Here is a 24,374-nt window from a genome sequence, read left to right on the forward strand (position 1 = left end):
CAGCATCGGTTTGTGGTGGTAATTGCCCTGGTGCCATCCAGATTTGAAATTGTTCAAATACTTTGAGCGTTTGCTTGAGCCTGCCAGGAGTGCCAGATTGATGGGTTTTGCAACTTTGGGACTATTCCATGTCCATCAAAATAAGGGAAATAATGCATAAAGGAATTGATTTTGGAATGTTATTACATGATCGGTTGAGTTTATTATTTATTCATCAAAAAAGTTGCTACTGAAATGATAACGTAATACCCACCGGATAACACAATAATACTCTTGATTAATAATAATCAAGTAAATTGTGTGTGTGTGTGTGTGTTACTCTGCATGTATGTACATTTCAATGTGTGCTTGTGAGTGGCTATTTATGAGTATTCCTGTATGATGTGCATGAGTTTGTTTGTGTTGTGTTTGGGAGTGGGTGGTGGTATGTGCATCAAATTGAGGGAAGGAGTAAATAAAAACATTGATTTTGGTATGTTATTGTATGATTGGTTAAAGTTAGTGCATCATTCATAAAAAAGTTGTTACTCACCAGTTAATATAATAACCACCGGTTAATGTAATAGCTTTTAACCCAACCCCTCAAAAAGACACACATACATATACAGGTTTTGGAGAGGTGCGAGGGGCTGCCACACTGGGCGCCCGGGGAGTTGTTGTGGGGGGGTTAAGTGCCTTGCTCAAGGGCACAACAACAGGCAATGATGTCAGCAACCCTCCGGTTGCCAGATTACTTCCGACAGATTTTCCCCATGAGACCAATGTTGCTGCCTAACTAACCTGATATGTTACGTTATGTTAGGTTACATTATGAATAGAGTAGTGGTCGTACAGTATCATAAGAAATAGAGGATCTATAGCATCATGCGTCTTAACCGGTTGTACAATAGCATACGAATTGGATGATGTAACTTATCATACAACTTGGAGGACGTATAGTATTGCACGTCTTTAGCTGAGAGCAGGTTGCTTGTTGCGCTGTAACAACAAAGGAGAATTACGGGGAGAAATAACATTTGCGGTTGGGGGAACTAATGACAAAGGTTAGGGGAACTAAAATGACAAAGGTTAGGTGAATTTACATAGCAGGTGAAGTGAATTAGGTTGAGTTTGGAATAAGGGTTTAGGGGAAAAGTTAGCTAAAATGCTACAATTGTCCCTGACAGGACTCAATCATGTGACCTTTGGCTGGATATTTTGGTTTGATAGTGGGGTCAAGTTAGCCCTGGCTGCCTAAACCAGTGGTTCTCAAACCTCTCCTCGGGGACCCCCGGAAGTTCCATGTATTTGATCTATTCTAGAGCTAGCACACCTGATTCAACATGTCAACTAATCAACAAGTCATTGACTACATGAATCAGGTGAACTAGGTCAGGGCTCCAACAAAATTGTTAATCTTCTGGGGGTTCCCGAGGAGAGGTTTGAGAACCACTGGCCTAAACAGCCAGATATTGGGGTGTTGGTTTAGGGTTCAGTCAGGATACAGCATTAAGACATTTGGTATTTGTGCTATGCATCCTCAGAAAATATGCATATTTTAGTTTAGTGTCCACTTGGAAGCTATGAATAGACTTATTTTTGTTGAGCCAGATTTTCTTCTAAACTGTCTTTACCTTGAACATTTTGGACTATTCTAACTTATATATGTTGCCTTTTCTTTGAAACTTTGTTCAACTACAGAATGTTTGCCCATCTTGTCTCACTTTTTGTATAAGAAATCCCACTGGGCACAGACGTCAGTTCAACGTCTAGTTTTGATTATCATTTGGTTGTTGTAAACTAATGTGAATTCAACGTGAAATCAACACCATGTCAATGGATTTAGGTTAAAAGTTGGGTGAAAAAAAATCTGAAATTACCTTACATTGATGACTTTTTGCAAATCCAATCCGTTTTCCATGTCATCACATAGATTTTGGGAATTTAAATGACATGGAAACAACATTGATTCAACCAGGTTTTGCACAGTATCTCTTTGTCTTCAATATGGATCAATGGTATGTGACTTAAACATAAACAGACTTGAAACCTAACCCACAACTTTATCAGGTCTGAAAATCTGATAGAATCATTTAGTTCACAACTGAAAAGTCTGTTAAGGTTTACAACCAGCATAGTCCTTTCCAAACAGCTCATATGCAGTGCACCTGTAGGCCTACTATAATGTACTTCAAATGTGTGGAGAAATTGAGCTAAATGCAGATTTGATGTATCCTCAAGAGAAGTCAATAAAATTATATCGCATTACTAAGCCCTTCAATAATATGGCATTCAAGAGTGAAAACATGTGTTATCTGAAATATGTTGTTTGTGTAAAGGTTAAGAAATTATCACTTTTATGAACCTAAAATTGCAGAACGCTATGTTTCTCACACAGAATAGCAACCATTATCAATAACATGGTAGTTTGACCAAATATTACATAGGCCTACAGCACTCTCTGCTCCCACTTGTGGATGTGGAAGGGTACAATTATGCAACCAAATCTGTACATAAATACCAACACACACACACATATACAGACACACACACACACAGATACACACACACGTTCTGCTGTCATATAAGCTTGCTGATCTTGGAGGAATTTTGCCTCTTATAGGCGGTCTGGTCCGAAGCGGTCAGAGATGAGATGGAAGACGAAACGTTTCAAATGAATGCCACATTTTGATGGAAAAAAACACTAGGATGGCCCAAAAGTAAAGGTTACTTTAGTACTGAAGGGGCCCAGGACAAACAACACATTGTGTCTAATATTTGTTTTTATATAAAATCGGATTTGGAATTTTGGGTCTGGTCCCAGCCTTCAACCAACAGAGGCCTGTTTGAGTGCGTGTGTGTGTGTGTGTGTGTGTGTGTGCGTGCGTGCGTGCGTGTGTGTGTGTGAGAGAGTGCTCAAGAGAAGGATGGACTGTGTCTATGGAGAAAGATAATTGCATAATGTTAGTCAGTTGATTAAATTCTGGTTGGAAAATGTTGTGTTCGAGACCACCTAAAGACCAGAGCAAATTGAGTCCAAGTCAAGACCAAGACTGGGAGGGAGGCGAGGGGTCCAAGACCAAGTCAAGACCGAGACCAGATAAATGTGTCCAATTCAAGACCATGATTGTAATTGTGTCAATTCGTCCCCAATAATAAGAGTTTGAAATGTCCAGTATTTCTGTGTTCATATTTCAGAAGAACATTTGGATTCTTTATACATTCAGAATGGTGATAAAATGCATGCTGAGGGCAAATGCTAGCGAGACAATCTACAAATTATCACTAACCCAAACAAGTCTATAATGCATAAAAATATAAAATATGTTACAATTTCCCCCAGTCTCCCCTTACTAACAGTGAGGGTGCAATTTTCAAACAATGTACCCCACTCTTCCCTACCAGCAAATCAAGGAAAATCTGACAAGGGAGACACATTTCTGAGGATATTTTTCAATTAAAGTAAAGGACAGTAATGTTACGAGTAAAGTAGGAAGTCCAGGTTTCAACGGTCGAAAATATATGAATGTGTCATGAAAGGAGTGTGGATACTTGGCCTGGCGAAGTGGTTTTATGGGCTGACTGAATGAGAGCTGATAATTACGTTTTTCACACCACTTGTCTCAGTTGGGCTGGCAAGAAATTACATGTCCTCATTGTCCGAGACCGAGTTTAGACTGAGTAAAAATGTATTCAAAACAAGAAAAAATGAATTTGACACGAGACAACATCGAGACACTCAATATGTGGTCTTGAGGCTGAGTGGTAGTCTACAACACTGGAGGGTAGATGATGGTGATGGAGTCTACTGATGATCTTGTAGAGGGAAAGTCTGGGATCCAGCCGGAGTCTTATAGCCAATGGACTTCTCCTCTTCCACCCTGTGTAGCAGAGTTCAGAATAGTAGCCAGTCGTCCTCACTACAAGCCCTCTGACTCAGTACTGCTGTATTCCTCTATCTCCCATTCCTCTCACGCTTCAGGCGACTCCTCAAATGATCAGGAACTGGCAGCCAAGTGAAACATGGTTCCGAGGTTGCCATGACGCCACAAGTTCGCCTAGGCAGAGAGCTCTGTAAATATTGTACATATTTGTTTTTAATTAAAATTTTCAATAAACTTTTGGGGTTTTTTGTTAACTTAATAAGGGTTGATCTGAAATATCTGCTGGCAAACCACGGAGTTGTAGGCCTAATGACAGCAAGTCAGTTTATTTGGCTTGGCTAGCTAACTAGTTCGATTTGCTCCAGGAACTGGCTAATGGTATTTGAATGATGCATTCACATCACCAGCGTTTCGTTCCTACTATCCCGGTTCCTGGAAGGATGTGGACTGCGGTGTAGGGGACTGTTCCAGACTGTCGAGGTGTGGTGGTCTTTTCTGGAGCTTTTAATCCCCGTTTCCACTGGCACTTAAAATTAGGGCCAAATTAGGGCTGGCTCAAATGGAATTCTCAAATTCAAGATTGGACAATGGAAACCCAGGCCAACACAGTCCAGTTTCACAACTGGTGCCAGCTCGATTAGAATTCGGGCTGGTGACGCTGATTACTATGAAACCACCAGCTTGTCACTGCTGGATGCTGACACAACGTTTAGCTAGGTTGTTTGGGCTTGTTGCAGTTAGTTAGCACATGGACAAGCAATACTGCAGTAGTCAGACATTACATGAATTACCACCATAGCTGGATCCTTCATTCATTTTTGCACTACACAATACACTTTAATGAGAACTGTCAGCCCTCGAATGCTAGCTACCTAACGTAACGTTAGCTAGCAAATCAGAGTTGAAACAAGCTAGCTCGCTAATGTGAGCTAGCAGGAATTTTAGCTGGCCATGTCGTATTGAAAGCATACCGAACCTGTCATCTGGTTTGCTTAGTTAGCTAGCTAGCTAATAGCCAATGCCATGGCAAGCAAGGTAACACTTAAGCTAGCTAGCTAGCCTGTTATTCTAGCGATGATGCTAACCATTTAGCTAGCTAGCTAATGTTAGCAAGCTAAATACATGGCTCTGATTCTGTCTGGAGTATGGGGTAACGTTGGTTACAGCATGGTAAGGGTGAATTAAATTCTTCAACATCTTGCTAGCAACATTCGAAGCCAGCTGCACATCACATATTGGCTACCTAGTAACATGACATCATTTTCTAGGTGGGTGTTATACTTTGATAGTGGGTGATCCATCTTCAGGTCTGACTGACGTTTTCTCCCTGACTGTCTCATCGATGCTCCCTCCACTCAAGCTACTACTACTGATTGCCTTTCCGAACTGCCTTGACATCTGAAGCTGTGGAAGACCATCAGCCATGAACTGCCAGATCCCTACATTTGTTTTTGTTTTGCTTGTTTGTAATGAAAAGCGCTATATAAAATAAATGTATTATTATTATTATTATTAAACAAAAAAGCTGGTAGTGTCCAGATGCATTTTTCAAACAAGCACATTAGCCAGCTAGCTAGCTAAATTGTTAACCTATCAGTCAATCTGCAAATCCGTCCCACTGGTAACATATTTGTTGAATCAACGTTGTTTCAGGTCATTTCAATCAAATTAAATTGAACCAACTGTGGAATATTCTTTGAATTGAATTCTGTGCCCAGTGGTGTGGCTCAAAAACACCAGATATATCCAATAAAAATGTTGAATCAACAAAACATTGGTGCCAATGTCCCCAACCTGGGCTCGAACCAGGGACCCTTGCACACATCAACAACTGACACCCCACGAAGCATTGTTTCCCATCGCGCCACAAAAGCCACGGCCCTTGCAAAGCAAGGGGAAAACCTACTTCAAGTCTCAGAGCGAGTGACGTCACCGATTGAAACGCTATTAGCGTGCATCACCGCTAGCTAACTAGCCATTTCACATCGGTTACACCAAAAAAAAGTTCAAACAAAAGTACAATATTTACAGATCTTTCTGCCTAAGCTTACTCATGGTGCCAACTACAGAACACAGGCTACTTCAAAATAACAGGACGAAATACACCGAAATCAGAGAATGAGTCCATTTTCTCTGAAGAAAACACTGCTTGTTATTTGTATTCGTTTTAAAATGTAGTTGTTTAGAAGAGAAACTTGAGTCAGGCACAAAATCAAAACAAATGTACAGAGGGGCCGCATGGGGAGCTGGGCAACTCGGCATGATGACAGATGCAGATAAAGGACCCTTTGACAAGAGATGGACACAAACCTCAACCAATGAAAATTGGTCTGGTCTTGAGAGCGAGGTGGTCCAATGGAATTCAGTGAGTGGTTGCAGTCTGAAGAGGAGGGTGGGGCATAAGCGCTCCAATTTGCACTAATGCACACTTTTGCTGATCTCTTCCTGATCCAAAGCTCTTCCTGGCTTTGTCCATCATCCTCTGACTGTTATTTCTTGCTCCAATGTCAAGATACTATAAGTTTTCTCATTTAGAATGATCCACAGTCTGATACACAGGCTTGAACTGATGAGCAAATGCTTTAGGCCTGTTCTATTCTCACAACACAATATACACCCATTTTGAGCTAGTCACACATTGTTCTCAGTAATGTTTCAGCGTCGAGCCTCGACTTGGGTGTGTGTGCGTGTATGTGTGTGTGTAGGGGAGGGCTTGTGTGGTGTTATGTGTCTCTGTCATCACATGCGCTCAGTTTCAGCATGTCCAAACCCACACACACCACTGCCAGCCTGGTCTCAAAGGAACTGAAGGCTATGCATTCCAACACAAGTAAATGCCACGCAAAGTGCAAAAGTTCTATAGTCCCGTAATTACGACCATAATTGTGACTGCAGCCTTATTGATGAACACATTGTGACTTGTGCCCAGGCTGTTAGTGCTGGTGTTATGAGAGACTGAGAAAGACCATTGTTCTGGCCTGTGTGTGTTTGTGTCAGAAATGACAACAGGATGAATAGCTGAGAAACCAGTTACTGAAATGCCCTGTGAAGAGCTGGAATGTGACTGTGTGTACTGTGTGTGTGTGTGTGTGTGTGTGTGTGTGTGTGTGTGTGTGTGTGTGTGTGTGTTCGAAAAATTGTTGGAGAGAGAGAAAGAGAGCGAAAGAAACAGAGAGAGCGGGAATGGGCCACCCTTTTCCTGTCTGCATTCCCTCTTTCGTTTCTGTCTCTTTTTCCTCAGTCCTGGGCTTGGGGGCTGTAGGGGAGGGATTGTTGAGGGGGTGGGGGGGGGGCTGTAATTGTCTCAAGGTGTGGAGAGAACAGACCAGGCTGAGATTTTGCAGCTACGCTCCCTTCTGTATCACAGACAAGTATGTGTGTGTGTGTGTGTGTGTGTGTGTGTGTGTGTGTGTGTGTGTGTGTGTGTGTGTGCGTGTGTGTGTGTGTGTGTGTGTGTGTGTGTGTGTGTGTGTGTGTGTGTGTGTGTGTGTGTGTGTGTGTGTGTGTGTGTGTGTGTGTCCTGCGTGTTGAAAGACAGGTAAAAATGTTGCGACTGGGAGAGGGAAAGGTTTTGAGGGGGACACAGAGGGGAAAGCTTACATGAACAAAGCAAAGCTGAAAAGGCAAAAAGAGGCCGTAGCATCACGAAAATAAGGACTTTTTTCAAGGAAGTTTTACTATTGTACCATAGTGAGATAAATGAGGGACAGTAGAGAAAAAGAGAGGAGGAGTAAGAGAGTAAGAATAATAGAGAGAAAAAATGCAACAGTACATAAACCGAGTGGTGAGGATATTGACATAACAGTATACCTGTGTTAATACAGTAAGGCAAAATCTAATCGGATAATGAAAAAAGAAATGTAAAAACAGAGAGATCGGATGAAAAGTGAGCCAGGGAAACAACAGAAACCAGGGAGGGAGGGAGGGAGGAGAAGGGCAGGAGAAGTCTGGAGGGGGGTTAGTTCCCCACTGGGGGTTTCTTCAAGAGTTCATCTCTCTTGAACGAGGGAAGGAAAGGAGAAGGGATGGGGGTGGAGTTGACCATATAGAGAGCGTATGAAGTATTGAAAGTCACGGCACCAGAGTTAAGTTGGCTTGCGGGGGAAAGTGTGGTTTTAATGTGGCTGAAGTAGCCAATAACCCCAGGGCTGGGCAAACCAACTGAATTGATTTGAGTTGAACTGAATAAATTGAATTATAAAAACAACACAAGCCAGATGAAGTGAAAAGAGAGAGAGTCCGAGAGGTGAAAACACAAACCCACAGGAGAGAGAGAGAAAGACAGAGAGAGAAGGGGAGGGGGGAGAGGGGGGAGAGGGGGAGGTAGAGCAGGAGAGGCAGGGAGGGAGAATTATAGATTGACAGGTGAACATAATGTACACACAGCTGACAACATGCTTGTGTTGATTTATGGAACATGCTCCTCTCTTAAAATGTTATGAAATACCTTCTGTATCAGTTAAAATGACTTTCCCTCTCTTTAACGGGTCAGCCACTACTTGGGTCAGTGGCTGAAACTTTGTCAGTAGCAGTTTAGTCTACGTTGCTGCTGTGCTTTTTGATGTGTTTGGTCAAACCCTTTTTGTGTTTGAAGTTGGTAATCAGAGAGGAAAAGTGAACGATAGTATGGGCAGCAATAACGAGACCTGAGACTCATTCCAATAAAAGCAGGACATCATTAAGGAGGGTAGAATGAGAGAGTGAGGCAAAAACAGAGAGATAGGTAAGGGAGAACGAGACCGTGTGTGTGCAGCCTAGCGGTTAAGAACGTTGGGCTAGTAACTGAAAGATCACTGGTTCAAATCCCAGAGCTGACTTGATGAAAAAGCTGTTAATGTGCCCTTGAGCAAGGCACTTAACCCTAATTGCTCCTGTAAGTCACTCTGGATAAGAGTGTCTGCTAATGACTACTGTGTGTGAAATAGAGACGAGATGGGAAGGGTGAAACATTTATCATAGTCAGCCAGAGAACAAAGGAAAAGCATGATATAGAAATGAGGAAGTAAATATCAGATTGCCACCTTAAAATGACAGTCAGGCTGTAAGCTATGGTCATCATGGGCAGTTGTTGCATAATCCACTTACTTGGGAAAGTTGCACAATACTGTGTAATTCATTAAACCCCCTCTCTGGGTCATCAGGTTGAACTGTATGTCTGTGGTTTCCTCCCCATGGCAATGTCATCTGAAGTCTCTGTGGTGCCTTCACCCTACATGCAGTGACCATCAGAAATGATCCATCTGTCACATAATGCAAGCTAAGTGTGGTACACTTAGTCTCAGCATTAATTTACAATAAGATGGCACTCTTCTCTTAACATTGTGTTTTGACTCAGTACACTATGAAGTGGTTGTTGGAACCCTAGAGAGGAACCTCAAGTCTGTATGGGTCTCAACTTCCGGACTAGTCTCCGTGCTGTTGTGCTGTTTGTTGCTACTTGGCTATCTGCCAAACTTTTCAGTTTTTACTTTTAATACATTTACAAACATCTCAACTTTTTTCATTCAACTTTTTCACCCCAGACGCTTTATCTAGACATTGTTCAACAGGACCTCCACCAGCCGAAAAAAGCAAAGTAGTAACATTAACACTATGCCATCTACAGTAATTGCAGTCGCTGTACTCATAATATACAGGAGAACTATCGCCTTACGCTGAGGATAGCTGTGTTGGAAGCACAGTTTCAGATGCAATCATTAGGCAAGAGCAATTTAAGTGTAGGAAAGAATGAAACAGCGTCTGTGCCACCAGTAAGTACAGATAGTAGTATAAATCCCCCCCGCAGTCTGACTATTTTCAATAGGCTTCTGGAAAGAAAAGCTGTCGGCATGCTCTACATGTGTCACTCATTCAGCCGACAGAAACTTTCAACCGGTTCTCCCTATTAAGCAACGAGTTGGAGTCAGAGGCCGAGCCTTCTCAGGTCTGAGCCGCCGAAGCCTCCCACAATTAGCTCTGACAAACTGAAAACCCTAGTCATTGGCAAATCCATTACCCGCAATATTAGACTTAAAAAGAATCCTCCATACACTGTTTACCAGGGGGCAGGGCTACCGACGTTAAGGCTAATCTGAAGATGGTGCTGGCTAAAGCTAAAACTGGCGAGTGTAGAGAGTATAGGGATATTGTTATCCACGTCGGCACCAACGATGTTAGGATGAAACAGTCAGAGGTCACCAAGCGCAACATAGCTTCAACGTGTAAATCAGCTAGAATGTGTTGGCATCAAGTAATTGTCTCTGGCCCCCTCCCAGTTAGGGGGAGTGATGAGCTCTACAGCAGAGTCTCACAACTCAATCGCTAGTTGGAGACTGTTTTCTGGCCCTCACAAAAGATAGAATTTGTAGATAATTGGCCCTCTTTCTGGGACACACCGACAAACAGGGCCAAGCCTGGCCTGCTGAGGAGTGACGGACTCCATCCTAGCTGGAGGGGTGCTCTCATCTTACCTATGAACATAGACAGGGCTCTAACTCCTCTAGCTCCACAATGAGATAGGGTGCAGGCCAAGCAGCTTAGTGGAGTCTGCCACCGTGTCTGTGCCTCGATCTAGGTTTAGCAAAACTAAACATGGCGGTGTTCGCCTTAGCAATCTCACTGGGATAAAGACCTCCTCCATTCCTGTCATTATTGAAAGAAATTGTGATACCTCACATCTCAAAATAGGGCTACTTAATGTTAGATCCCTCACTTCCAAGGAAGTCATAGTCAATGAACTAATCACTGATCATAATCTTGATGTGATTGGCCTGACTGAAACATGGCTCAAGCATGATGAATTTACTGTGTTAAATGAGGCCTCCTGGTTACACTAGTGACCATATCCCCCGCGCATCCCGCAAAGGCGGAGGTGTTGCTAACATTTATGACAGCAAATTTCAATTTACAAAAAAGAATTCATGAAATCTATGTAGCCTACTCAATCATTTTTTATAGCTACTGTTTACAGGCCTCCTGGGCCTTATATAGCATTCCTCACTGAGTTCCCTGAATTCCTATCAGAACTTGTAGTCATGGCAGATAATTAAAAAAAATATATATATATATATTGTATTTTTTTTATTCACATGGAAAAGTCCACAGACCGACTCCAAAAGGCTTTCGGAGCCATCATCGACTCAGTGGGTTTTGTCCAACATGCCTCCGGACCTGCTCATTGCCATAGTCATACTCTGGATCTAGTTTTGTCCCGTGGAATAAATGTTGTGGATCTAAATGTTTTTCCTCATAATCCTGGACTATCGGACCACCATTTTATTACGTTTGCAATCGCAACAAATTTAATTTAACCTTGCATAATACCCTAGATGCAGTCGCAGCCCTAAAAACAAAAAACAATTGTTACAAGAAATTTGCTCCCTGGTATACAGAAAATAGCCGACCCCTGAAGGAAGCTTCCAGAAAATTGGAACGGAAATGGTGCTCCTCCAAAGTGCAAGTCTTCCCGACTAGCTTGGAAAGACAGTACTGTGCAGTATCGAAGAGCCCTCACCGCTGCTCGATCATCCTATTTTTCCAACCTAATTAAGGAGAATAAGAACAATCCAACATAAAAAAAAAATGGTAATGTCGCAAAGCTAACTAAAAAGCAGCATTCAACAAGAGAGGATAACTTTCACTTCAGCAGTGATAAATTCATGAACTTATTCGTTGAAAAGATCATGATCATTAGAAAGCAAATTACGGACTCCACTTTTAATCTGTTTATTTCTCCAAAGCTCAGTTGTCCTGAGTCTGCACAGAACTGCCAGGACCTGAGATCAATGGAGACACTCACATTTTTTTTATCTCTTGACACATACATGAAAATAGTCATGGCCTCTAAACCATCAAGCTGCATACTGGACCCTATTCCAACTAAACTACTAAAAGAGCTACTTCCTGTGCTTGGCCCTCCTTTGTTGAACATAATAAATGACTCCCTATCCACCGGATGTACACCAAACAGACTAAAAGTGGCTGTAATAAAGCATCTCTTGAATAAGCCAAACCTTGATCTGGAAAATGTAAAAAAATATCGGCTTATATCAAATCTCACATTCCTCTCAACATTTTTTGAAAAAGCTGTTGACATTTACTCCTGAGGTACTGACCTGTTGCACCCTCTACAAGCACTGTGATTATTATTTGACCCTGCTGGTCATCTATGAATGTTTGAACATCTTGAAGAACAATCTGGCCTTAAATGGCCATCTATTCTTAGAATCTCCACCCGGCACAGCCAGAAGAGGACTGGCCACCCCTCAGAGCCTGGTTCCTCTCGAGGTTTCTTCCTAGGTTCTAGGGAGTTTTCCTAGCCACCGTGCTTCTACACCTGCATTGCTTGCTGTTTGGGGTATTAGGTTGGGTTTCTATAAAGCACTTTGTGACATCTGCTGATGTAAAAAGGGCTTTATAAATACATGTGATTGATAGATTGATTGAGGGGGGGGATGATTTTCAATTGAGAAAATAGTGAAAGGAGGAGGGCTGAGAGAAAGAGAAAGAAAGAAAGGGAGGCATAGTGTTTGTTTTCATTTGTCAAATATGAAATATGAAGAGGAAAGAGGGCGGGAAAGCCGACAGAGAAAATAGGAGCAGGAGAAAGTTTGTGACCAACCTGACTCCGAGAGGCCGCCCCTGGCTCTCTAGGTCCCTCCCCCCTCCTCCCCTCTCTTCCTCCCCTGTCTCTGCTGAGAGAACAGCCAGTTGGTTCGCTCCACAGTGTCACTTGCTGTGTGTGAGAGGCCTAGAGAGCTGAGGAGAAGGGGGTGTTTAGATCATTTACAGCCGCGAAGGAGAGACACTCAGAGGGGAGAGAGAGCTCGAGAGACTGACGACTGAGTGTGAGAGAGTGGGAAGCAGTCTGGAGCTCGAGAGAAGAGCTCAAGAGAAGACCAGAACCAAAGAAAGAAAGCTGTTCAACTCTAAAACCAACACACACACACAGAGAGAGAGAGAGAGAGAGAGAGAGAGAGAGAGAGAGAGAGAGAGAGAGAGAGAGAGAAGGCAGTCAAGGACTTTATCAGAGTGGAACCAAGCAGGGGTTGAAACAGACCAACAGCATCAGGACTAGGCTCACCCTGACTGGGGCTCGGAGGTCCCCTCCGACAACAACCACAAGCCTGGCGCTGCTCTCTGAGCTGCTCTCTGAGCTGCTCTTGTTTTGTTCTGTGTGGAAATTCCTTTGAGACGTCACTGCTAGCTGAGCTCAGCTGAACAACCACAGCCGAGAAAGACTGTTGTGGTTGCTTGTCAAACTATAGTGTGTGTGGAGCTAGAGCGAGGAGCATGTTTGACTGTATAGAGGCTCTGGCCCCCCGGCCGCTCTTCGACGTGTCCACTCAGGGGGCTTGCATGTTGGGCAAGGCCACCCCCTTCTTCCCTGGTCTGGACCCCTTTGCCTGGGCTGGGATGGCCAGTGTTCAGTGTAAGTGACGTGTTTGCTCTGTCTCCTCACTTGACTCATCAGACTGGAAAAGCTTGACTGTGTGTGTGTTGTGTTTGAGTGTGTTTGTGCAGAGCCAGGATTTTTACACTCCTCATTAGACTGGTGGTGTTATTGTAATCATCCGGAAGAGCGACTATCTGTGTGTGTGTGTGTGTGTGTGTGTGTGTGTGGTGTGTGTGTGTGTGTGTGTGTGTGTGTGTGTGTGTGTGTGTGTGTGTGTGTGTGTGTGAGAGAGAGAAAGAGTGTGTCCTTATCAGAGTGCTGGTGTTGTTATCATAGAGCTCTCTCCACAGGAAGAGCCCGATTCCATTGGATTCTCTGTGCCCCTTCTCACCCTCCAGTTTGTTTGTTTATGTACTTAGTGTGTGTGTGTGACTGTGTATTTATTCATCATCGTGTTTGTTTTCTTTCTGAATGATTTCAGATGAAGGATTTAGCTCTGTCTATCAATATGGGCCCCCTGACCTTGTGAGGTGTTTAGAAACTAATAACCAAAGTCAAAATGAAAATGGATCCGTAAAAAGGATCACAAGAGGCCTAATGATGAAAGCCTATGACACATTTCAGTAGAGATCTGGGTAACTGATGCAATGTGAATAACTACTTAAAAACATAATTATCTGTCTTAAAGGTTAATTTGAGGGCAAAACTGTTAATGAAAAATGAATAGATGCATGAATAAGTAGGACAGTACAGTTGGCCCAGTAACAACTGAGGCCTTGGGCCCTCTCTCTTTCTGGAGGCTTTTCCCAGGCCTTGGAGTACAACAGGGCCCTCTGTCTTTCTGGAGGCTTTGCCCAGGCCTTGGAGTACAACAGGGCCCTCTCTCTTTCTGGAGGTTTTACCCAGGCCTTGGAGTACAACAGGGCCCTCTCTCTTTCTGGAGGCTTTGCCCAGGCCTTGGAGTACAACAGGGCCCTCTCTCTTTCTGGAGGCTTTACCGAGGCCTTGGTGTACAACAGGGCCCTCTCTCTTTCTGGAGGCTTTGCCCAGGCCTTGGAGTACAACAGGGCCCTCTCTCTTTCTGGAGGCTTTGCCCAGGCCTTGGAGTACAACAGGGCCCTCTCTCTTTCTGGAGGCTTTGCCCAGGCCTTGGAGTACAACAGGGCCCTCTCTCTTTCTGGAGGCTTTTCCCAGGCCTTGGAGTACAACAGGGCCCTCTCTCTTTCTGGAGGCTTTACCGAGGCCTTGGTGTACAACAGGGCCCTCTCTCTTTCTGGAGGCTTTACCGAGGCCTTGGAGTACAACAGGGCCCTCTCTCTTTCTGGAGGCTTTACCGAGGCCTTGGTGTACAACAGGGCCCTCTCTCTTTCTGGAGGCTTTACCGAGGCCTTGGTGTACAACAGGGCCCTCTCTCTTTCTGGAGGCTTTGCCCTTAGCTAACACACAACATTGTTTAAATGTTTTTATTTAACTAAGCAAGTCAGTTAAGAACAAATTCTTATTTACAATGACAGTCTACAAAAGCCAACCCCAGAGCAATAGTGCGCCGCCCTATGGGACTCCCAATCACAGCCGGTTGTGATACAGCCTGAATTCAAACCAGGCTGTAGTGACGCTTCTAGCACTGAGATGCAGTGCATTAGACTGCTGCACCACTCGGGAGCCTGTTTAATGCCTGTTTGAGTGAGATGGAGTGAAAGAGAATGGGTGTGAGAAAATAACTGGAGTTGTTATTGTTATGTAGCCTATCTACCCTCACCACTGTATTTCATATGATAATACTCTGTCTCTGGACACATGGAGTTTCTGGCATGCTCATTTGAATATGAGCTAAAATAATGTGTTCCAATCTAGACGTAACATAGTAAATGTAAATCTGGGACACTCCAATTACTATGATATGTTACGTTTCATTATGTTACGTTATGTTTCATATGGTATGTATTCATTTGTGGATATCAATCATCCATTCCGTATAATATGTTGCAAATTAAAATTCTTATATTTTCCGAATTGCAATTTGTAAAATATGTTAAAGATTTTTCAGGGGGTGCTGCAGCACCCTCTGACCCCTACTTCCCGCGGCTGTGCCTCTGACATGCGGTAATGATAAAATGTGGTGTAATAGCCTACACTTTTCTTGATGTTTTAATTATTGTGATAGGCTCATGTTTTACCAGTATGGCGTACCCTACTATTTACTAATTTGAGTGCCCCGGATTTACATTTACTATGTTACATTTAGTCTATGAGACCAGGCTGCGTGAAAAGACAGGGACAATTATTAAAGGTGTTATATTTATCAATTTTATCCAGTTGGCCTACAAACTTTTATGCAAGGCTCTACCCTTTAGCACCTTTTTTTTTTATTTTTTATTTTTTTAACATATTTTAGCAGACGCTCTTATCCAGAGCGACTTACAGCAGTGAATGCATACATTTCATACAATTTCATAATTTTTTTTTCCTGTGCTGGCCCCCCGTGGGAATCGAACCCACAACCCTGGCGTTGCAAACACCATGCTCTACCAACTGAGCTATAGGGAAGGCCTTTTGTTTTGGTTTAATAAAGGCGAGTTGAAATTCATGGCAGTAGGCTACACTGTGTGCTGGTTAGTTTCAGTTCTCCAGGTGAAAGACCTATATATCTTCATTAATCGTGAAGACACTTGGGTTTCAGGAGCTGTCAGCCCCACAGTGTTTCCCTTAAATGAAGACGGATTATCTGTCAAGGCGAGCAAGGCCACAGCCGGTCTCAACTTGCTTAATACAATCACCAACTTCTGAAGGGACAGAACAACAACATACTACTTACTATACAATTAGCCTATATTTCTACATCAAAACTATGGGCATTCCTTTGGTAAGACGTTAGGTCCTATAGTGTCCTTATTACAGAGAAATTACATTTATGTTTGTGCAAATGTGCATAGTGGCCATCGCAACACTTTTCAGTTGAAGAGAACAAGATCTATTTTTCCACGAACACCATGAACGAATTAAGTTCTGTTTATAAACTAATTGCCTCTTATTGTAGTCTACAGCAGTTGGTTGTCTTCACAAAATAGCATCAGTTGTTAGGGAGTTTGAGAAAGAGAGAAAATGAGAACACAGGATATAAACTACAAAAATGTCCTTTGATAGGTGTGGAGTTGTGTGTGGACGGCCCTGGCGGTGGAGAGAGAAGAGAGAGAGAGCTAGAGCATTGAGTGTTCTTCTTTTTGACCGGTGTTCTGTTTCAATCCTCTGTTCCCAATAACTGGCGAAGAGGTGTAATACCCCCACTGTATTCACACTGGTTAGCCCTCATTGTTTCCCTTTCAGATGGATGAGCTAGCTATGACTCATCCTCACCTTGCCAAACACAAATTTGATAACGTAAATATTCTGAAGGATGTAGGTCTTTCTCATATGACACCAGCAGAATAGAATGTTTGGCCTACAGGAGAGCACAAAGTATCAGCACTAGTATCAACACAGCCAACCTGTGTGTGGAGGATCCATCCAGGGGGTAGATTGGAATAGAGTCTCTGTCACAGTGTGGAACTTGATCATGTTACTTCTCTAAATTCTCATAATCTGGGATAGGCATTCAGGGGGCCCTGGGGTGTGTGTGTGGGGGTTTGTGTGCATTTGTGTGTATGTGTGTCTGTGTCTGTGTGTGGCTATCTTTCCTGTTTTCTGTTGTTTTTATGTGAGAGTTCAAGACCTCTCTGCCTCCCTTTGTTTAAATGTCAGAGGTTATGGAGTGAGCACAGACAGGCCAAAGTCAGGACCTGTGTGTGTGTGTGTGTGTGTGTGTGTGTGTGTGTGTGTGTGTGTGTGTGTGTGTGTGTGTGTGTGTGTGTGCGCACGCGTGTGTGTGTGTGTGTGTGTGTGTGTGTGTGTGTGTGTGTGTGTGTGTGTGTGTGTGTGTGTGCGCACGCGTGTGTGTGTGTGTGTGTGTGTGTGTGTGTGTGTGTGTGTGTGTGTGTGTGTGTGTGTGTGTGTGTGTGTGTGCGTGTGTGTGTGTGCGTGTGTGCGCGTGCGTGTGTGTGTGCGTGTGTGCGTGTGTCCCTCTTTGCACAATGGTGGGCTTCCTAAAAAAGAAAGCGAAAGGGATCATTTTAAACACTACTGAGTATAAAGTAGGCACTGTATTGTACAAGGATGAAAGCAACACCAAACAAGTGTAACCGGTGTGAAATGGATAGCTAGCGGTGCGTGCTAGTAAGTGGCGTCACTCACTCTGAGTCCTTGAAATAGTTGTTTCCCTTGCTCTGCAAGGGCTGTGACTTTTGTGGAGCGATAGGTAACGATGCTTCGAGGGTGACTGTTGTCGATGTGTTCAGAGGGTCCCTTGTTCAAGCCCAGGTTGGGGTGAGGAGAGGGATGGAAGTAATGTTGTTACATTGATGCTGTTGACCCGTATCACTGGGTGCTGTGGAGAAAGCGGAGGTGGCTAGCTAGTTAGTGGTGCACGCTAGTAGTGTTTCCATAGGTGACATCGATCGCTCTGAGACCTTGAAGCATTTGTTTCCCTTGCTCTGCAAAGGCAGCAGTTTTTGTGCAGCGATGGGTTACGGTGCTTTGTGGGAGGCAGTTGTTGATGTGTTCAGAGGGTCCCTGATTCGGCCCAGGTTGGGGCGAGGACAGGGGCGAATGCAACACTTACACTGAAGCAACACTGTTACATAGCATTATTTTGAGTGCTTATGAGTTTGCTGCTGTGTGTGTGTTCATCTCACTGAATCATGCATACAGTCGGGTCTTTGTCTTGTCAGAACCCATCAACATAATGTGTTTGCCTTTAATGAAGGCCTTTAATTATTCAATTATAATTACAAAAGGCTCAATTAAGAGATGAAACTGCCTGCGGTGACGGGGCAGTAAGAAGACAAGGATGAAAGAGGAGTGAAGGGGGTTTGATCAGGGATTAACATTTACCCCCTATAATTCCATCACTTCTTCTGTACTCGGGGGGGGGTTTCATCCTTTCAGCAGAGAATACACCAGCAAGTCTTCTCTGGGAGTATACCACTAATCCCCTGACTCTCTCTGATTCTCCGCTCTCTCCCCTTGATGGTCATATAGCCACATCATATCTACTGTATGTTAGGAAGCTCAGGTGAAATAGGGTTACAACATGCAACATACAACAATTTCAAAGATTTTATTGAGTTACAGTTTATATAAGGAAATCAGTCAATTTAAATAAATTCATTAGGCCCTAATCTATGAATTTCACATGATTAGGAATACAAATATGCATCTGTTGGTCTCAGATACCTTAAATAAAATGCCACCATTTATCTCATGCAGCGCGACAATGGGCCTCAGGATCTTGTCACGGTATCTCTGTGCATTCAAATTGCCATCAATAAAATGCGTTGTTGTCTGTAGCTTATGCTTGTCTATACCATAACCCCACTGCCACCATGGGGCACTCTGTTCACAATGTTGACATCTGCAAACCGCTCACCCACACAACGGTATACATGTGGTCTGCGGTTGTGAGGCTGGTTGGACGTACTGCCAAATTCTCTAAAACAACGTTGGAGGCGGTTTATGGTAGAGAAATGAACATTCAATTCTCTGTTAACAGCTCTGGTGGACATTCCTGCAGTCAGCATGCCAACTGCACACTCCCTAAAAACTTTAGACATCTGTGGCATTGTGTTGTGTGACAAAACGGCACATTTTAGTGGCCTTTTATTGTCCCCAGCACAAGGTGCACCTGTGTAATGATCATGCTGTTTAATCAGGTTCTTGATATGCCACACCTGTCAGGTGGATGGATTATTTTGGCAAAGGAAAAATTCTCACTAAGAGGGATGTAAACACATTTGTGCACAACATTTGAAAGAAATAAGCTTTTTGTGTATATGGAAAATGTTGGGGATCTTTTATTTCAGTTTATGAAACATGGGACCAACACTTTACATGTTGCGTTGATGTTTTTGTTCAATGTAGTTTGACTAAAGTGCTATGGCTTCAGGATGAAACAATATGGTTAAAGATGAACTGCAAGGTGAGCATATTTCAATGGACAGGGAGAATCAAACCTACATTGCAGTATTTAGTAAAGCATAAACACACCTTTTTCATGGTCAAATAAAAAATGCCAAATACTTCTACACTCCTCATAGGTGTATGTTTTAGTTTTCATAATACATTTCCTGTATGCACAAGGGCAGCAGTTTGTAAAGTAAAAAAAACACAAACATACTAGGGCCAGTTTGAAGTGAATCTGTCTAAGACAAGGATAGGGAGACAGAGGGAAATACTATATGTGAGGTAGATGGTAGCTGAGTGGGTTGAGAGGGAGAATGAGAGAGAATAAACCCAGTGTGTGTGTGTGTGTGTGTGTGTGTGTGTGTGTGTGTGTGTGTGTGTGTGTGTGTGTGTGTGTGTGTGTGTGTGTGTGTGTGTGTGTGTGTGTGTGACTCACTGTAGTGTATTTGCCCAGCTGGACAAGTGAGGGAAAGGTGTCTTTGTGTGCTTCGTGTGTCTGTCCCAGCGCTTAGACGGCCTTCCCTCTGTGTGCCTGCACAGATTTCACAGGCCCCTGATGGAATTCGATAATGGCATTTTATAGCCTGTCTTCAGTGGGCAAGGGAACACAGTAAATAATATGGGCTGTCCGTCCATGGTGCGTCCACTCCTATGGGTCCTACACATTGTCCTGGGACGCCTCTAGGCTGGCCTTCACATAGTGCCACTGGGCCAGGGCCAGTGGAGAAGGACTCCATGTTACACCCCATCACTCTCCACGAACTTGATTATGTCTATGTGTAGTAGTAGTAGTGAAGCCTAGTAGTAGTGTAGTAGTGTATGTTTGTATTGCTCTCGAGTTATTAGCTGGATTATATTCTGCTGTGCTATACCAGCCGACCACACAAAATGTATTGATTTTGAGAGACTGATACGTTGATATACTGATTGAGCATTTCACTCTTAAAATGCAAACACAAAGTAGTTGTCATGGATGCAAGTGAGCTGAAATGCCTTGTGGGATTTGTAGCTAGGTTATTTGGATACTCGAACCTCGCTCAGTCAGATGAGTGATTTAGTAATTGCGATGACTGAACCACTTTGACAGTAATGACAAATTGTTTGCCAATTTCATATAGCTCAAACAATCTTCAAAGTAATGGCATTATCTTGGGAAAGTTATTGAGAACCAGTTAGCATGAGGCAGCAGCCAGGCAGCACTGCGTCACCCGTTGAAGTGAATAGTCTGTTCCACCTAGTCTTGTTCCATCTTGTCTCAAACTCTTTAATTCCACTCCTTGTTGTGTCATAAGTCTTTCCCATCCATGGCCACAACACATTGACTTCAATGGTTTGATGTTTGGAAAGAATGGGAACATTTGGGAATGTGGTAGTGTATGTGTGTAGGTCTGTGTGTGTGTGTGTGTCTTAGTGTTGTTGGTTGTCAAGGTGGGTTTAGGAAGGCGTGGCTGTTTGAAGAATGGTGTTGGTCATCTGACAGGAAAGTGTTGTGCGGATAGTAGGGCTAGTTCGTGAGTAGTGGAGATGAGGGGAAATGTTGACTCTGTTTCATCAAAAAAAGGTGCAAAATAAAAAGGTAGCTTGTTGAGGTGTTGTGAAGAAGAAAGGCTGCCTTGTATGCAGGCCGCTGAATGAGAGGGGCAATCCCTCACACATCAATCTTCCTATCGGGACATTGCACGTGCTGGATAAGAGGTAGCCTATCGAAAACCGCCATCATGTAACTATGAAGCCAAGAGGATATTAACCACAGGTAATTACTATTACCCCCCCCACCCCACCACCCACACAGAGAAGCCCTGCCTTCCTGTCTCTGTTAGGAGAAAAACATATGGGAGTAAATATTACATTAAAAACACTGCATCAGATTCTGCACAGTTGTATTTATAGAGTTAACATATAGAATAGTAAGACATTAATTAGGGTTTTCTGAGTGGGATGATTGCACAAACTCCTCCTCAGTAGGTGAACTTGCTGCATTAAACTCCACATTATCTGTCAGTGTGTGTGTGCTGTATTTTATTTATTTAACTAAGAAAGTCAGTTAAGAACAAATTCTTATTTACAATGACGGCCTACACCGGCCAAATCCAGACGACGCTGGGCCAATTGTGAAACTCCATATGGGACTCCCAATCATGGCCAGCTGTGATACACCCTGTATTTGATCCAGGGACCGTAGTGACACCTCTTGCACTGAGATGCAGTGCCTTAGACCTCTGCACCACTCGGGAGCCCACAGTTCTGTGTCATTCTAGTAAGGGTGTGATAATTCCTCCCGGATTGTGTGTTTGTGTGTGACGCCCTCTTGCCTGTGCGTTTGGTGTTTCTGTTTTTATGGAGCCATCTCCTGGACAGTAGCCTGGTTTTATCACAGCCTTTCCTTTCAAAGAGGCTCCCAATGACAGGAAGCACTCCTCCTCCCAACAGGGCAGGAAGGCAGGAGGAGGGAGAGAGGTAGGGAGGGGGGATATGGGACAGGCCAGGCGGGGGAAAGGAGGTGAGGAAGGAGGGGGGAGGAGGGAGGAGGGGGGTTGCAGGTATTAAACTTAAGACAGCTGATGAAAGGAAGTGCCACTGTTCCACATTTGACTGAAATTTCATCCCCCCGCACACACATATATACAGTCAGCATATCCTCTCCTGGGGTTCAGGGCTATCTTTTTCCTATAGGTTATCTGTACAAATAGGCCTATAACCATCCGTTAAATCATTTCAGACATTCATACTGCCCACAGCATGCTCAGTTCAAACAGTGAGTGGTAATGGTAGAGGATATGGGTTTTTTTCCTGTTTGTTGGTATGTACTGAATGGGATGACTGTTAATGTAGTCTCCATTTTCTCCTTCAGATCAGGCTTAGGTGGTGTGTGTGTTGTTGTTCCTCTGTTTCACACTGAAAGTAACACTGAAAACCGTTACACACATTTCAACATGTTCCTACGTTGAAGCCAACCCACACTCACACACATTCACAAACACACACACATTCCACAGCACATTCCAGAACATTTTGTGAGGCGAGAAGTTATGTAAAATGTGAATTTGCAAACCAAATGAATCTTTGGAGACCTGATAGCACCATAGATTGGAGCATGGCCAACTTAAAACTGAGCGCCTACAGTCATGTACTGAAATTCCATAATGTTGCCACAACAGAAATCTCTAGAAAATGCCATTGTGTATTTAAGCAATAATGCCTGAGGGAGTGTGGTATATGGCCAATATACCACGGCTAAGGGTTGTTCTTATGCAAGACCCAATGCGGAGTGCCTGGATACAGGCCTTAGCCGTGGTATATTAACCATATGCCACACTCCCTCAGGCATTATTACTTAAATACACAATGGCATTATCTAGAGATTTCTGTATACCACAAATCCCCGAGGTGCCTTATTACTATTATAAACTGGTTACCAACGTAATTAGAGCAGTATAAATACATGTTTTGTCATCCCCATGGTATACGGTCTGAAATACACCGGCTGTCAGCCAATCAGCATTCAGGGCTCGAACCAACCAGCTTGTAATGATAATTTCCTAAGAACAACCCTTAGCCGTGCTATATTGGCCATATACCACACCCCCTTAGGCCTTATTGTTTAATTAGAACTACATAACGTCATGGGACCTGACCAGGGAAACTACTATTGTGTATTTACAAGGTATAACTAGGACATGAGGTTTTTCCTAGTCAGATTACTGGGTTAGGAAAAACTACTGCCCCTAGAACTATTTTGTTGATGATCCAAAATGTTCCTCTTTTAAAGACTATTAGAGAAAAATACAAGGGAAGGCAAACGTAGACAAAATCACAAGGCCACTTTAAGAAATATAGACTTGTGTAGATACTCCATAGTAACATCCCTTGGAGAGGGTCTGTCAGCCCCCTATTCTGGCTGAAGCCCAACCCTGAGACGTCTGAGCTGCTCCTCAGGCGATGCGTCACACTGTCGCCCACACAACCACGCTGAAGACAGAAAATGAAAGGATCCCTTCATCATGGCATACATTCAACACACTGTGTGTGTATGTGTGTCAACATGTTTAACTATACTTGTGGGGACCAAAAGGCTATTTCTAGGGGGGTTAGGGTTAGTGTTAGAATTATCTTAGGGTTAGAAGTAGGGTTTAAAGGTTTATGGTTAAGGTTAGGAGTTAGGTTTGGGGTTAAGGTTAGGGTAAAGGTAAGGGTTAGGGGTTAAGGAAAATAGGACTTTGAATAGGAATCAATGTGTCCCCTCCCCGCAAGTTTAGTGAAACAAGACTGTGTGTGTGTGCGTGTATGTGTGTGTGTGTGTGTGTGTGTGTGTATGTGTGTGTGTGTGTGTGCGCGCGCACATGCGCATGCTGGATATTTCTCACCTGTAAGATCCATATGACATACAGTAACCTCTATAATTTGGATTTAGTGCAAACTGTCAGCTTTAATTTGAAGGTATTTTCATCCATATCGGGTAAACCGTTACAGACTCACAGATATCATACCCCTCCCCAGAAATGCTAACCTCCCCTTTTATTGATTAGCATGTCTTAGGGGTATGATATTTGTCTGTCTGTAACTGTCTCACTCATCATTATTAAAGATTCATTTCGGATTATCCGTAATCATGGAACACATTAATGTAGAATCCACATTAATGTAGAAGTGTCTAGAAACATATTCTATTCTTATTTACAATAAAAGTGACTCAAAAATGACACAATACATTATTTACCATTCATTTCTATTGTGCACAAAATAATCTGAAACACAACCAAAACAAACAGCAAATGCATGCAACAAATTTGGATGCATTGCATGCTATGAGTATGGGAAAAAATAATAACGTTTTTACTACTTTAATGCACATAAGTGAATTTATCCTAATACTTTTGATGTCCTAAAATGGGTGGACTATGTACAAAAGGTGCTATAATTTGTAAACGGGTCACCCGATATGGGGAGAATACCCTCAAATTAAAGTTGATAGTCTGCACAGGATCGGACCCTTTTTTCAATTTCCGCCTAAAATGACATTCCCAAATCTAACTGCCTGGAGCTCAGGGTCTGAAGCAAGGATATGCATATTCTTGATACCATTTCAAAGGAAACACTTTGATGTTTGTGGAAATGTGAAATTAATGTAGGATAATATAACACAT

General features: G+C 43.2%; 1 protein-coding gene across 2 annotated transcripts in view; it reads left to right on the forward strand.

The window, feature by feature from the left end:
* Positions 1-24,374, forward strand: part of LOC106583300 (retinoic acid receptor gamma-A) — an 83,679-nt gene that overhangs the window by 38,165 nt on the left and 21,140 nt on the right. The window contains exon 1 of one of the 2 annotated variants that reach the window (XM_014167339.3): positions 12,525-13,272. The exons of the other annotated variant lie outside the window; for it this stretch is intronic. Within the exon in view, the coding sequence (XP_014022814.1) occupies positions 13,134-13,272 (139 nt within the window). The 5' untranslated portion in view covers positions 12,525-13,133. Of the gene's footprint in view, positions 1-12,524; positions 13,273-24,374 lie in introns of those variants that run through there. 2 annotated transcript variants of the gene reach the window in all.

The sequence above is a fragment of the Salmo salar genome, chromosome 22 (genome assembly GCF_965601325.2).
Source record: "Salmo salar chromosome 22, fSalSal1, whole genome shotgun sequence".
In the NCBI taxonomy this organism is placed as follows: Eukaryota; Metazoa; Chordata; class Actinopteri; order Salmoniformes; family Salmonidae; genus Salmo; species Salmo salar.